The sequence below is a fragment of the Crocodylus siamensis genome, chromosome 1, assembly GCF_052110815.1.
Source record: "Crocodylus siamensis isolate JL-2025a chromosome 1, ASM5211081v1, whole genome shotgun sequence".
Lineage (NCBI taxonomy): Eukaryota > Metazoa > Chordata > Crocodylia > Crocodylidae > Crocodylus > Crocodylus siamensis.
Window position 1 is genome coordinate 61,238,629 of NC_143395.1, and position 14,938 is coordinate 61,253,566.

General features: G+C 41.2%; 1 protein-coding gene across 1 annotated transcript in view; it reads right to left on the reverse strand.

The window, feature by feature from the left end:
• The window catches only part of IMPG1 (interphotoreceptor matrix proteoglycan 1), a 128,805-nt gene extending 115,105 nt beyond the window's left edge, over positions 1-13,700 (reverse strand). The window contains exons 1-2 of the mRNA XM_090059571.1: positions 13,634-13,700; positions 3,694-3,712 (exon numbers count right to left, since the gene is read on the reverse strand). Of these exons, the coding sequence (XP_089915697.1) occupies positions 3,694-3,712; positions 13,634-13,700 (86 nt within the window). The remainder of the gene's footprint in view (positions 1-3,693; positions 3,713-13,633) is intronic.
• Between the last annotated feature and the right edge of the window lie 1,238 nt (positions 13,701-14,938).

Below are 14,938 nucleotides of genomic sequence, written 5' to 3' on the forward strand. Positions count from 1 at the left end.
AAGCATGATTATATGCAAGAAGAATTTCAAAATGCTGTTACTAAATGCTTGAATAGAACAACAATAATAATAATATATATATATATAAGGGGTGTACATCAGGATCTGGGGGAACACCTGTTCACCAGAGCGCCCCAAGGGATGACAAGGTCAAATGGTCACAAACTCCTCCAAGACCATTTCAGGCTGGACATAAGGAAGAACTTCTTTACTGTCCAAGCACCCAAGGCCTGGAAAAAACTGCTGCCAGAGGTGGTGCAAGCACCTACTCTGAATTCCTTTAAGAGACATTTGGAAGTTTATATTGCTAGGATCCTTTGACCCCAGCTGACTTCTTGCCCCTGGGGCAGGGGGCCGGCCTCGATGATCTCCCGATGTCTCTTCCAGCCCTAATGTCTAGGAAATCTATGAAAACCTCCATCAGGATAAAAATATTGAAGTCTGAATAATGCAGGAGAAAATTAAAGGAGTCACTTGAAATAAACCCAAAGTTTGAAATATATGAAAAAGTAAATTAGTCTCTCTAATAAAAAGGTGCTCAAGGACATTCTTCAAATGTAGGAAGGAATACTTGATTGAAATGGGGGGAACACTGCTTCAGAGTACAATCATTGCTAATAATGCACCACCCAAGTCTTATTCAAAGATAAAAGTAGTAACTGGTGATGAAACCTTCTTTTTTTTTTTAAGAAAATGTTTTTAACTGTTCTCTTATAAATGTGGTTAGATGACCTGAAATGAAATTAAGCTTATGGTAAGTAGCAGTGTTCTGGTTGTTATTCAAAGCAGTGGGAATAGACAAAGATAATGATAGATAAATTAAAATAGATATACAGATATTTGTAAATGGATATACAGATATTTGTAAATGGATGATTATATAAATTGATGAGGAAAGCTAGTGTGTTAGCAATGGAGCACATAAGGTGAGTTTAGTATGGACCAGGGTCAAATGCTGACTCCTGCTTCAGAGTGAGGCTCCTTTTTTGCTAATGAGAACAATGAGGAAACAAATCCTCCTTATGGTGGGCTGTCTCTGCACTTTGCCCTCATTTAATGGTAGCCCAGGCACCCCAGCTCCTTAGGTGTAAGGTTAATAGGTGTTTGGCTGAAAAGGACCAGATTGGGGCAAGCCAGATGCAGTTTTTCCCTTTGGTGTAGCCTTGGCAGGGAGGTAAGTGTGGAACTCCTTTTTTCCCTTAGGAGTGAGAGCAGAGACCTCTCCTTTCAGGAGCAGCAGAGATGGCAGAAAGACTTCTCATAATGATGCCAGAAGTTGGAATGTGTATGCTTTAGTTGATATACCACATCTGCTGCGCTGTACTTCTCTTGCAAAATCCAGTTATCTGTCAGAGTGGACCTCCCTCTCCCAAACAGTGTGTCAAGGGATTAACAGTCCACTGAGACAACTATGGTATACTTTATATCTCTCGCTGCTATTCTGAGCTCTGTGGTGACTCGGTAGGTTAATGTATACATCAAAACATGTTTCCAAGCTTCCCTCACAATCATGAAGGCTAAAAACTTATTTAAAAAAAGATCCGAGTAAGAGCAGAGTCCCTGCCTTCACATGTTTTAAGTATTCAGTTTTATATTAGCATTTCATAGGCAGGTTGCACTGGAAGTGATCTTCCAGGCCCTCAAGTCCAGGCACCTGCTTCACAACTGACCATTTCTCCAGAAGAGTCCACAAGAACATTCTCATGTCTGCCTTGCATGTCACAGCTACAAAGCACCAGAATGAAAAGCCCTACAGTGCCACAGGAAGACAGCAGGAGAGACAAGGTGCCACCAATACTTGGCTTCCACTTCTATCCTTTGATAATTCTAGGAAGTGGACCATGTCCCAAGCGACAGAGGAAAGCAAAACCACCCCACAGCTCTTGCTAATCTGACCGGGGGAAAGTTCCGTTTTGACCCTGAATCTACCCATCAATTTGACCTTTAGTGTCATGTACCTGAGAGTTTGGCTTGGTGCCCAGATGTGCCTATTTCCCAAATCTAGCCATGGCCAATTCCAAAACTTCAGAGGGAGACAGCATTTCTTCTCCCCCCCCGCCTCCCAGCAAATCAAACAATAATTTTGGGGAAAAAATATTCCTTGTCTTATGGGCAAAAAGGAAAATTACTGAATCATTGAATGTAACCAGATTAGCTATATTGAGTCTTCCACAGTTTTGCATCTTTGTACCGTGTGTGCATGGTTGCATATTTAGTCCAGACATTAGCTAACACACAGTGCAATCTCTGATCATGCATTTACTAATCAATCAGAATACTAAATGCATGCCAAGCTTGTTCTCTTAATTATGCAATATCTCAATTACCTTTACTCCATAAATATTGTGGTTTATTTTTTATAATTCTAATACTGTCTGGAACTGAGAAAGTACACAGAAAGGGTTTATTATTACTCTGAGCCTTTCTGATTCTTCCCATTCATATATCAAACCTCTGTAGTTAGTTCTATCAGTTGCCTCTGCTGTGTAGACACAGTCTACCATAAATCAGTTAATCTCAGGGTAGAGTTACATGTTACTCATAGATCATACTAAGGGCACTTAATGTGAGCATCTGCACATTACAGCCTATTAGCTCATGCTAAGTTCCCAATGAGCATCTCAAAATTATGCCACTTCAGGTGAAGGTTAGCTCTGAGCTATGCTACCTAACTCATGTTAGGGTAAAGGAGATCAAAACAAGCAATTTGCTGTCCTCCAGCATCCCAGGATGCATTGTTTCCCCTCCTGCACTACCCAGAGCAGGGATAGAGCCCAGGTATCCTAGCTCCTAGCCATACTCCTGCTCACCGGCCTTCTAGGGGCAGTGAAAGCTTAGCAGGCAAGAAATGGTATTAACTCTGAATGTATGACTGCTCATAGCACATTCTAACTTTAACATCACTTAACTTTCCACAGATTTAGTATGGTCTAAGTATGTGTAACTTCATGGATGACCAGTGGCTCCAGAGTCTGGGGGGGCACCAGCAGCCAATCACTGACCGGGGGGGTGGGGTCCTCCACTGGACATTCATAGTTCTGGTGGCAAAGCTGGAAGTGCCAGCAGCAAAACTGAAGGTGCCACTGGCACTTCTTTCAGTGCTGCCAGCACTTCTCAAAGCCAGCTGGTGCTAATCTTGGGGACTGGGGGAGGGGGGAGCACCAGCCAGTGCTTCACTTGGTGCCCCCACTCTCTGGCTGGTGAGGGCCGATCTTGGGGCAGGGGGCACGTGCCCCCTTGCCCCATGATTCCCCCACGTGTTGCCTATGTGTAACTTCACCCTTATTTACTACCTCTTTTTAGGAAGTTTTCCTATTTTAACTCTTCCAAGCCTGTCCAACAAGGCTTTAACAACCTTAGGAAGATAAAAATACTAAAAACCACATAGGATATGCAGTTAATATTATGCTGAGAACATACCTATCCATTATTGTGCTATCGTTTCCAAAAACTTATCAAGCTCTATATTGAATCAGTTCATGGTCCTTGCTCTTTTCTTTGCTTCAAAGACCATTCCAGAACTTCATCCATCTAGTGAAGGTGATGAGCTATGCAGATGGGTGGAGAGCACTGGTCATAACTGACTTTAGCAAGTACCTAAAGGACTCTGCAAGAATCTGGAAGACGAACGTATGGATTTGCTAGGAAGAAATTGTGTCAAACCAGCTTTATCTGCTTTCTTGACAAAGTAACTGGGTGGATGAAGGGAATGCTGTAGACACAGTGTATTTGGTTTTCAGCAAGGCTTTTGACAAGGCCCTGCATGACTTCACATAAAGAAATAGGAGAAATATGGGCTGAACAAAGCTACTAAAAGATGCATTGTCAACTGGCTCAATAGGAACAACTAAAAAGTAATTATAAATGGATCCATGTCAGACTATCAGGAGGATTCAAGTGGAATCGCACGGGGGTCTATCCTGGGCCCAGCGCTGTTCAGTGTGTTTATTAATGATTCTGATGCTGGCATACAAAGCTTCTGAGCAAGTCTGCAGAAGATATGAAATGAGAAAGAAGTGCAATTCAGAAGAATCTCAACGAATTGGAAAGCTGGGTTGGAGCTATGAAATTCAATGCTGACAAATGCAAGGTGCCAATTCTTCCCATTATTCTTGGGAAAAATAATCATCATGCCTCACTTAGAGTACTGCACTCAATTCTGGGCTTAAATTATGCCTCACTTACAGTACTGTACACAATTCTGGGCTTCACGTTTTAAAAAGGACATGGAGAAGTTATAGAGAGTCCAGAGGGGACGACAAGTATGATCAAGGGCTTGGAAGGCAAGTCATATGAGGAGACATTGAAGGAGCTAGGTATGTTCAGCTTGTGGGGAAGGCATTCAAGAGGGGACATGATATTGTAAAGAAGAGGGAAAACATCTCTTCCGTTTTGCTGCAGGGAGTAGGACACAGACGAATGGCTTGAAATTACAGCAAAGGTGGTTTAGATTGGATATTAGAGAAAAATTTATTCACCATTAGAACAGTGAAGCAGTGGAATAGACTGCCTAGGGAAGCTGTGGCCTCTCCATCACTGGAGGTGTTTAAGAAGAGGTCGAACAGCCACTGGTTAGGGTTCATCTAGGTTCTGCTATGGGTATTTCCTATACTTCCAGGCTGTCCTGGTTGCCACATGGGACAGAGAGGGACTTTTCCCCTGCCCCGCTCTCCCTTGCTGCTACATGCATCAGGATTTTTTAAGCCATCCATCTGGAACAAAGTATCCTTCTTCAGAGCTGGAAAAGAAGTGGATACCGCCTAATCTAAAAGCTAGTAAAACAATTGCTTTTGCTCATTCCATTGTGCATATGAAACAGTCACTTAAAGAAATGAAGGAAAGGTTTGTAAAATGTGGTACAAAGAAAAGTTCTCAGAAGCAGATGTAAAAAAGTCAGGGGCATCTGTACTAGATAATGTAATTAAGTAACAGAGTAAGACCATTCAAAAAGGTACAGTCGAGTACAGAGAGGGTAACAGGGAGCAGATTAATTGTAACGAGCCATAAAACCATTGCAGAGGTTTATTAAACAAGTTTTGTGCCCTGGGCAAAACTCCCGAGTTCTGGGGGGCTAGGGGAGAGGGTGGCATTGGTGGAGTGGGGAGGAAGGAGGTGTTTCTTATCTACCTGAGGGTTCAAAAACCCCTGGTGCTGCTGCTGTGTCTTCACATTGGCTCCTATGCCCAGGTACTGTGTGGCTGCTCCTACTGCAGCAAAGACTTCTATGGGGGAGTATATTCCAGCACCCCTCTAAGTCAGCATCCAGGGCTGGTGCCCCCCTTACCGCTTCTGTGCAGTTACACTACTGAACCATTGTGACTGTTTAGTCAATGGTTTTTAGGGTCTAGTAAAGTTATGAATTTTTGTTTCCAGGACTGTCTTCTAATGATGTTTTGTAAATTTCCCTTGAGTGAAAGGATTGTGAGGTCAGAAATGGAGTGGTTTTTCTATGAAAAGTGTTTTCCAACTGATCAATGGATGTTTCTATTCTTTATCATTTTTCAGTGAGAGTTCATTCTGGCTATTTAGGTTCACAAGCATAGTTACTATGAGGGCATTTTATGCATTGGATGAAACATACAGATACCACATTTGTGCTAAATGTATGTAGGATCTATGAATTCTGGTGGTTTCATTGTGGGGTGTGTTATGTAATTATGTTAGTAGCCCTTCTCCAGTGTGTTAGCCCTGATCCAGTTTAAGTTAATTTTTTTTAACGCAGGTGACCAGAACTGTATGCGTAATTCTAAATGGGGTTTTACCAGCATTTTTTACAATGGTATTAATACCAAGTCCTTACCTGATCTTGCCTGCCATGACTTTGATGGAAAACTATAGGAGGGGTTATTCAGTCTAGAAACAGTCCTAATTCATGGGTGGAAGTACAATGAACACCGCCAGTTTCTTCTTCTGGCTGAAGCACTCTGGACTGGTTACTGGGCCTTAGGGCTCAAAATGGGACCTCCTCCAGCCTCTACACTCCCGCCTCAAACCTCTGTATATATATACTCTTTATAGTCTCAGACTATAAGGGTTGTGCAGTTGTATAACATCAAAATACACAGACTTATCCGTGCCCAGCTTCGTAGCTGAAGGCACTTGGCTTTGCCCCAGGAAAACTTAATAGCTTTTCTTGAACAAGTATAAGGAAAGATGAGAAGCTCAGCTGCTTCTCACCTGTCTGATGCTCCTGTTTCTCCACCTTCCATTCCCCACCATGCCTCAGTTCTGGGAGCTGCTTATATTTCCTGGTCGCTTCTTCCCTCCAATCAAGATCTGCCTCCTCTGAACAGCTGGAGCTCATTGTCTCTGCTGAGGAAGTCATTGGCCCCTGAATTGCCAGCCAGCTGTTTGGCATCAGGGTTGACATATTTTTTAGGCTCCTCCCCAGCTAGCACTTCCCTACCAGGGAACCCTGGTGCATGGCCTGATTGGCCCATTTGGCATGGCCAGAAGTCAGAGATAGCCTCTGTCCAATTCATTGAGCTCCCGGGTGGAACAGTAGTTTGGGAGGTTCCTGGTACATCATAAGTGGGGATTTTCTTGTACTTTCTCCAGCTACTCTGTCACAACATCCCTGAATAAGGTGCCTATGCTTTGGGCAGAGGCAGAGGCAAAAGTTCAGCTACACCTCTGTTTTATTGTTTCCTAGGGGATAGTTCTAGGTGCCTTTCTATGCAGTGCCCTTCAGTGATACCTAACTTCAAGCCAATGTACCCGCAAGGTCAATCTTGATTTGGCCCTCAGAGACCACAATAAGGGAGGCCGTAACTACATAAAAAGTACAAGCACACAGAAGAATTATGTCAAATGTTGCAGGTGCTCTCTGGTGATTGTTAATGCTTTCTGGTGATTGTTAATATCATGCTGTCAAGATCTAGCACCACCTTGGTATGTCTTCTCCATAAATTAGGGATGGCAAAATAATTCACCCTAGGAGTTTTCCTTGTATAGAAGAGCCAGTCTTCTCAGCTAAGGCAAGAGAGATGAGACCTTTTTCAAAAGTTCCCTGAAAGTTTCCACTTGCAAATTATTAGGAGGCAATGGCAATGAAAACCTTTAATGGCTGTTATCCACTCATGCTAGATATTGAAATTGGTTTGTATAAAGACTGAGACCCCACCTCACCAGATAACCTGGGCTTGCTAGTTGATTCTTCTCTGTTTCTGTAGTATAAGAAGAACCTTTACCTAACTTAGTTTATAGGGATAAGTTGAAGCCAAAAATTTATGACAGCTGCTGCTTTTCTCTAAAGCTTTGTTGCAGCTACTAACATTGTTCTAACTACTACTTTGCCACTAACTAGGACAATCATATACATATTATTAAAATATTTTCAAACCCAAAACAAACACTTTGGAGTGCATACAGAATGTTTCCCTTGGATGCAAGAGTAGCAAATGCACATTAATCATGTTGCTTAATGCACATCTGAAAGCCACTAAGACACCAGGAACAATTATAGATGTGCTCTGGGAGGTGTGTGTGGGAGGGGGCAGGGGGGGAATGACACTTTAATTAGTGGATCTCCAAGAGCACATTGGAATGAGCTGCACTCATTAAAAACTCCTGGAGCATCACATGTATCAGTGTCCCTGTGCCGAAAAATGGTGGCAGGGCACTTTGAGCTAACACTTGTTGAATGAGCTTTAGTAGAAAGTGCCCTGTCACAGGGTGGCGTCCCAGGAGTGGCCATGATCTCTCCTGGTGCCCCCTACTGTGCCAAGTTGATCAAGCACCCTCATTTTCACCCGCCACGTCTTTGATGATAAAAGTTATTAAGGGAGGCTGCCTTTTGTCCTCCTTGGCACGGTACCCTGTCGTACTCCCACCAGTACCCCATCTATAGATGATTCTGGGCACTCCTGTCTCAGGGCTATGCGTGGCTCCTACCACCCCTTATACCACGCTCCAAGTTTCTCAGATGTACTGGACATTGTTGAGTCAATTATTGTTGCCCGCGCCCTCATGGACACCCCCCGGGCTTGTCTTCTACTTGTGGCCAAACCGGGGCCCTTCTGCACACCCTCACCCCCACACTGGGGCTTCTCTCAGTGCTCTTGCCCTCCCTGGGGCTTAACGCAAGCATCCTCTGGGCTTCTTGCCGGTGTCCACACTGGTGCTCCTCACTGAGGCTCAGGTGGCCATAGCCGTGCCTTGCCCCTAGACCCCCTTCTCGGGTATATGATCCCTATCCGGCTCAGGCGGCCTCAGCCTTACCTGGCCCTCAGTCCAGACTGCTGTACCCTCTCTGGCACCAGGAACTCCCCACACTACTGGGGAGCTCCTATGAGGCCTCCTCCAACCCCTATTAGCCTCACCCAGTCCTCTGGTGTAATAACAAACAAAACCATAAGCCAATTGGCCCCAACTCAAAACCAAGCCTCCTGGCTAAAACGCAAACTCTCGCCCTCCAACTAAACATCACTCAAATCCCTACCGGGGTATCTCCTCCCATTCTCCATGAACCAAAGCTGTTCAGGCCATCTAGCCTGTTTAGGCTGCAATGCTCCAGCAGAGCTCCTTCACCCTTTGATGTTAAAAGGAAACCCCTGCTTGGCTTCAGCCTGGACTGTTTATATAGGCCAGGCCCTGCCCCCTTCCGGTCAGCTGACCAACTGCGGTTGCCCCAGCAACTGGCACCTGTGCCTTTCCTAGAAGCAGGCACCTCAGTGCTCTGCGATGCCCCACTGTCATTTTTCAGTGCGGGGATGCTGATACATGTGACACTGGAATCTGATGGAGCATGGTAATTACCACACTCCAGCGGACTCAATTAATTGAGTTTGCTTGGCTGTATTGGAATTACAGCACCTCACAGCAGCCTTCCTGCATGTGTATAAGAGCCCCAGAGTTATGAAGGTAGTATAATAAGTCCTGTTGTGCACAATAGAATAAGCAATAATATAGTTGTCTAGCAGGTGGAGACTAGTTTGGACTGAAGTTATTTCATTGTGGATTATTAATATATATCTTGACAGGGGACAAAGCCCCATATTGGTGATAATTATCTTGTTCTCCAATGTTATTTATATTTTCCCTTTTCCCTTTCAAAAGCTATCTGTTTTGTTTGTTCATCTAGGCGTTCCTGATGCATCAGTCACCATGGCGTCTGTCTGCAAACCTACAGCATATTGCTGCTTAGTAATAACTGTTGATACTGCTGCATATATTCATCTTTAGAATTAAACAAATCCTGTTAAAAAACACTCACAACTGATTCAGTTTATTTTGGCATTTGAGGCATTTAATTTCTTATTTCAATTGTACACAGACACAAACAAGAGAGTTTATCATCCTTAGTTCAACAATGTGTATCTCTGTTTCATGGATGAACTGAGGAATACTTCAGAAGAACAAAAATGGTATGTTTGTGGCTTTTTTCTTTAAAGTTTTCTGTACCCTCCTCCATCCAGCATAGATTTGTTTAACCCTTTTCTCAAGGACAGTTATAGTAACAAAGATCTGCAACAGTTGCTGACCTTTGAATTGGGACAGCTGAATAGAAAGCGGAAAGTCAGAATTAATTAAAATGATTTCACAGAGCACATAGAGCCTTTGTCTCCCACAGAATGACTCTGAGTAAATAGAGAATATCTGTCTGCTGAATACAAGCTAACACTTAGCAACCTTGAGTGCTGTTACAAGGCTCTCGCATTCTTTGAACTGAAAGCAGAATACAAAGTGCTAGAAGTGCAGTTTCTATCCATAATTGTAGGATTAGCTGCTATATTTAAAAATCCACCAACATTCTCAGTGGTTAACTTCAGTGCCTTATAGTTCAGTCATTCACTCCATCTTAAATTTTGTCTGCACAGTGTGTTGGCTTAAATATATTTTTCTTTTTAAAAATGGTTTGTGCCAGGACAGTTCAAAGCATCTTAATTCAAATCCTTGGTTCTGTCTTTGGATCCTAGGACTGGCCAGGACTAGAACATTGTTGATACTAAATGTTTGGTCTGGAAGTACCTTGGAGTTTCAAAGGAATTTCTTGCATTGTTCTTTAGTGACTTTTTTCGCTTAACGTGGTGCTGTTATATGGGAGAGAGGAACATATAGACTTCTTGGTTGAGGCTATTTAGTATGACTGCATACTAAAAATAGGTAGGGAGAGAGAAAAGGAAAGTTTCCAAGAGGTACCATCACCTTTATTTGACATGCTTTAAATATTGGTAGAAACAAAATAATAGTTGAATGCAGTTCTGTCATAGGGAATGATAACAACTGATGAATTCAGGAATTAGTTTAGTGGCTATTGGTGTTGTGAAAAACATTAAAGGGAATTAAACAGCTGATTTGTACATTGGCTTACAATATCTCAAGATTGACCAGAAGAAAGAAAAATCTCCAGTACACCTAGATTATCCACTCTCTAGGTATATAGCACCCAGTATGTATAGTTATACAATTGAAGATCCGTGTCTGCAGAACAAATCCATATTGGCCTTTCAAAGTCCTGCATATAGGCTTTAGCATTTCTAAGAAGTATGCACCTTTCCCCTCCCAATCTAAGTAGGTGGGGCACCTCAGATGCCTGTAGTGGAAATAGGAACAGTTTGGTGCATCCAAAGGGTAAGTTGGAATACCTAGGTGTTTAGGAGGAAGGGGTGTTTCCCTGTAGGAAACAGTACAAGGGTGTGTCCAAACTTGTGATTTCTCAGAGCTTAGGTGCCTGACTTAGAGCTACACATCAGGCACTTTTCTGTCATCTTGTGACCTATCACATGGATGTCATGCTGCTGACAGTAGGGTTGCTTCATGTTTGGTGGTTAGAGAAATCATCCAGGAAATGGAAGACTTGGTTTACAGGCCTGACTTAACCTGAGAGCATGCAAGCATGCAAGCTTTTCAGGGGAACACCTTAACCACTAGGAAGCAGAGTAGTTGGATGGAGATGGGGCTTTCAACCCCTCCTGGTGAAGTTGGCCCACTGAGCCACCAAGAGTGCAAGATTTATGGGAAGAGGGAGAACATATAGGAGGGAGTCAGGTACCCCTACCTTGCCTATTCTTTCAGGTAGCATTCTGAACACTCTTCTGGGAAGTGGGACATACAGGTTTGAACCCTTTCAGCCTCAGAAGGGCCTAGAACCCAAGCCTCCCACCAATCACTCCCACTGGTTAAGTGCTTTAACTACTAAGTGCCTTTGAGAAGGCTGTGTGCTTCTTTAGGTACATATTAATGTCAAAATTGGCTCCTAGTGCTAAGATATATAATATTGTACCATAAATAAAGCATAATCACTCAGGAAGTCTGAGTGCCTTTCTTAGTGTATATGAACATACAGTTTCCATTGAGTAGAGAGAGGCAGTTAGCCATGTTAGTCTGAAGTCAGGAGTATGGCAGGGCAAGGTAGCACCTTAGAGACTAACTGGTTCAGAGAGGCATACGGTTTGGTAAGCAACAGTCTATTAAATTTTGTGCGTGTACATTCGGAAGTAGTATTTACTATCACAAAGTTTTAATATGCTATATATTTCCATGAAAATAAAGAGAACCCCAATATGTCTGTATGCACCAGGCATAGCATAAGCTGTAGGGATGGAAATTTTTCCAATTATCATTAAAAATGAATGTGTGTAACAAATTACTGCTGTACACACCAGCAACAAACCAGGAAATTCCAAGTTAAAGCCTCTAATCTTTGTTATTAAGTATTGCAATAATAATTGTTGTTTGTTGTTGTATTTTAAAGAATCAAAGAGATTAGAGATGAAAAACAACTATTTCACAATTCAATCCTCCACCCAGCCCCTTTTGGTGTAGGATGTTCTCTAAATGTTTATTATCCAGCCTTTTTTCCTGCGGATTATTAAATATTCTGAGCAATAGTTTGATACTGCTTTCCTTTGCAGAAGTTTTTCACAATCCAGAATAGCTTTCTTTTAGGAAAATGTCCTTAATGTTTAGCTTGAGTCCCTCTTTGTAAAATGCCATCCAAATTATTTTAACAGATCTGGTGCAATATCTAGGCATGAGAAGATAAGCAGGAATGTTCAGCCTACCTTTTTATTTTATTGCTTTTGGGGTTTATAATTACAACTATAAATATCATTTATGCCATAAATAGTGCACCAATTACTTAGAGTAAATTCTATCTTATACTGTAGTGAAATACAGTTGTGAAGGTAACGTGAATTGGTAAATCTCTTTTTCGTTACTGTGTTTGTGGAAGACATATCTTGACTCTCACCAGTCCTCTCTCTTTGCTACACCTGCAAATGTTGTTAACTAATTATGTGAAATTATGTGAAACAAAAAGGTAAAAACATATGGTAGCAGAATACAAATCAGATGCAGGTGGTGTTAGCACTTTGCTGACTCATTATGATTTACTAAGGAAAAATGTCCTCAATAATTCAATGCACTAATTTTTCTCTAGCTGTTTAGCTATAGTGCAGTGAGCTAAAAACAACTGTTTTATAAAAACACAAGCAAGAACAAATTCTGTGTGCGGATATTAAGCTTTCTGAACATTACTGACAGCGGCCTGTCTCCTCTGCTTTTGTAAAAACAGAAATATAAATGAAAATAATGTTTTTGAAATTACTTAATTTTTGCATTTAACTAACATGACTAGGCTTGACAGAAAGTAGGATGTACAGCATTAGGTCATTCATAGATCACTTAGGCAAAACACAAAGCAATTATGGGGTGAGATTTTAATTTGATTATATAAACTTCAAGAATAGAAAAGTTAGTAAGCAACCAAAATAAATAGAAAAATAACATTCCTCCCTACTTAATTCTATATGTAAATGAACTAGGAAAATCACTCATGTTTTTGTTGTTGAATAATTAAAGAAAAAGGCTATGGACTTTTCAGTATGTCTAAAGGTACAATCAGTTGTTGCACTGAATACAAAATAGTTGTCTCGTTTCTGTCTGACTAGTTTTATTCTTGCTAAGAAATTGTACAAATCAATGCTTCAGTTTAATTTTTATAGGAAACTCTCCATGGAAATAAATTTGAAAGTTCTCTTACATGTCAAAAAATGAACATGTGCTATTTAATTATTATGATTATATTTTTTTTACTTGCTTCAATAAGTACTTATATTAGCAGAAGCATTCTTTTTCATTTTATTTTATAATTTTACATTTTATGCTTGTTCTGCTCTACATGTTCATTAGCCCTTATTTGCATTGCCCTTTTCTGTTTATTTGATAGTGCCCTTTTTACATGCAGAATTTGTGTATATTCCTACCAGTTTTTTCATTTGTCCTTGGCAAAGGCCAGTAAAGGCAAAAGTATACTTTTTTGTATTCTTTTCAGTTCAATAACAGCAGATTATCTTTGACAATACAGCTTCTTATGAGTTCACTTCAGCCATTTTGCCATTTATAAGTCATTGCTTTTGAAATTTTATTTCTGTCCTCATAAAATATGAATAAGAAAATCAACCAAAGCACATATTTTGCAAAGATTTAATGCTTGGCAAACCTGCACAACAGTAGTTAAATCAACCTTTCCTCAGCCTTGCCTGTAGTTAAGTGTTACTGACACATGCTTTTTATCACCCTAATCTAGACACTGAATTCTCGGCTTCAGGGAAAACTGCCTGCTCTTTTGTGTGTTAGGTAAAAAAAAAAAAAAAGTAAATAAATACAATCCTTTTACATATGAACTTACCTTTGCTTCCTTGAACTTGGAGAGCAAGGCAAATGACCAAAAATATTAATCCAGTTTTCAAATGCATGCTGTCTATTGATCATTCACAATTTTTAGTAGTAGTAACGCAGGGAATAGGGATAGTTGAGTTAGATTAACAGATTTCTTATAAAGAAGCTAAAATTCCAAAAGTTCTTCCTATTCCCACTTTTCAAAAGTGTCCCATGGATCTGAATTGTTTCAAATCACAGTGAGGCGAGGAGGGTAACAGGTGCCAGAATGCAAGTACTGAACAAACCCCTCAAACACACACTTGTAGCTCAAGAGGTTGAAAGGGGGACTGGAATGATAAACTCCTAATTGTGACAAGTGTGACGAAGTTTTTGAAAAAAAAAAACAGTGTCTGTTTCTGGAATAATCTGTTTATCTGCTGCTCAGACATAATCCCTCTTACAGTCAGGCTGGAAGAGCTGTCTTCATCTTCTTAACCTTCTGGAGCAGCATCTGTCAGCCACAGAAGACTTCAGCTATTTCATGATAAACCATGGATCCTTTTTCTAGTGCTTGTTACCTTTAAGTTTGGTTGGTTGGACATTACCGTGCTAATTGCACATCATGAGAGGCATTGTGGAATGATGGTGATTATATTACATTATTTCTGAAACATTTGTCTGTAACAAATGATGAACTTTCTTTGAAGAAGACAACAACAAATTGCTTTTCTGAATGGACCATCTAGAGACACTGAGCATAATTTAACTTAGAAGCGTTATCCTTCCTCACACCAAAACCATTGCTTTAGCAATATTTCTATGAGAGCTCTTATGATAGACCTGTTCTGTTACAGTGGTAAAATGCCACGTTTCGGCAGTAAATTACCGTAGCCACCAGGGCTGGAACAAGCTGACTCCAAATTAGGAATGGGGGAGGGGGGGCAAGTTGTAAGAAGGATGAATAGAAAGGGGAAGAGAAATAGCATTGCAAGCTCTTTCTCAACCAGGCTCAACCAGGCCAAGATTCTGCAATGAGTGAATACACTTTTCGAGCACTTCTTGTACAATTACATAAGTGGTCCCATTACATAACAATTAATAGGCCCTTTGTTATGTTTATGCGCTATGTTTGCTTCATCATTTTCAAGACCATTTTGTAAACTTTAATTAAACTGGGGAGAGCTGCCAGGTGGGCATTTTCAGTGCTCTGTCCTACTTAGAGTTGCACATTATGCCTGTGCTGTACAAGAAGAGGCTATCCACTGGCAATAACACGCTCTGCACAGACAAGTTGCTTTAAGAACAGTGCTTGTTTGAACCTAGTCTTTGTTCT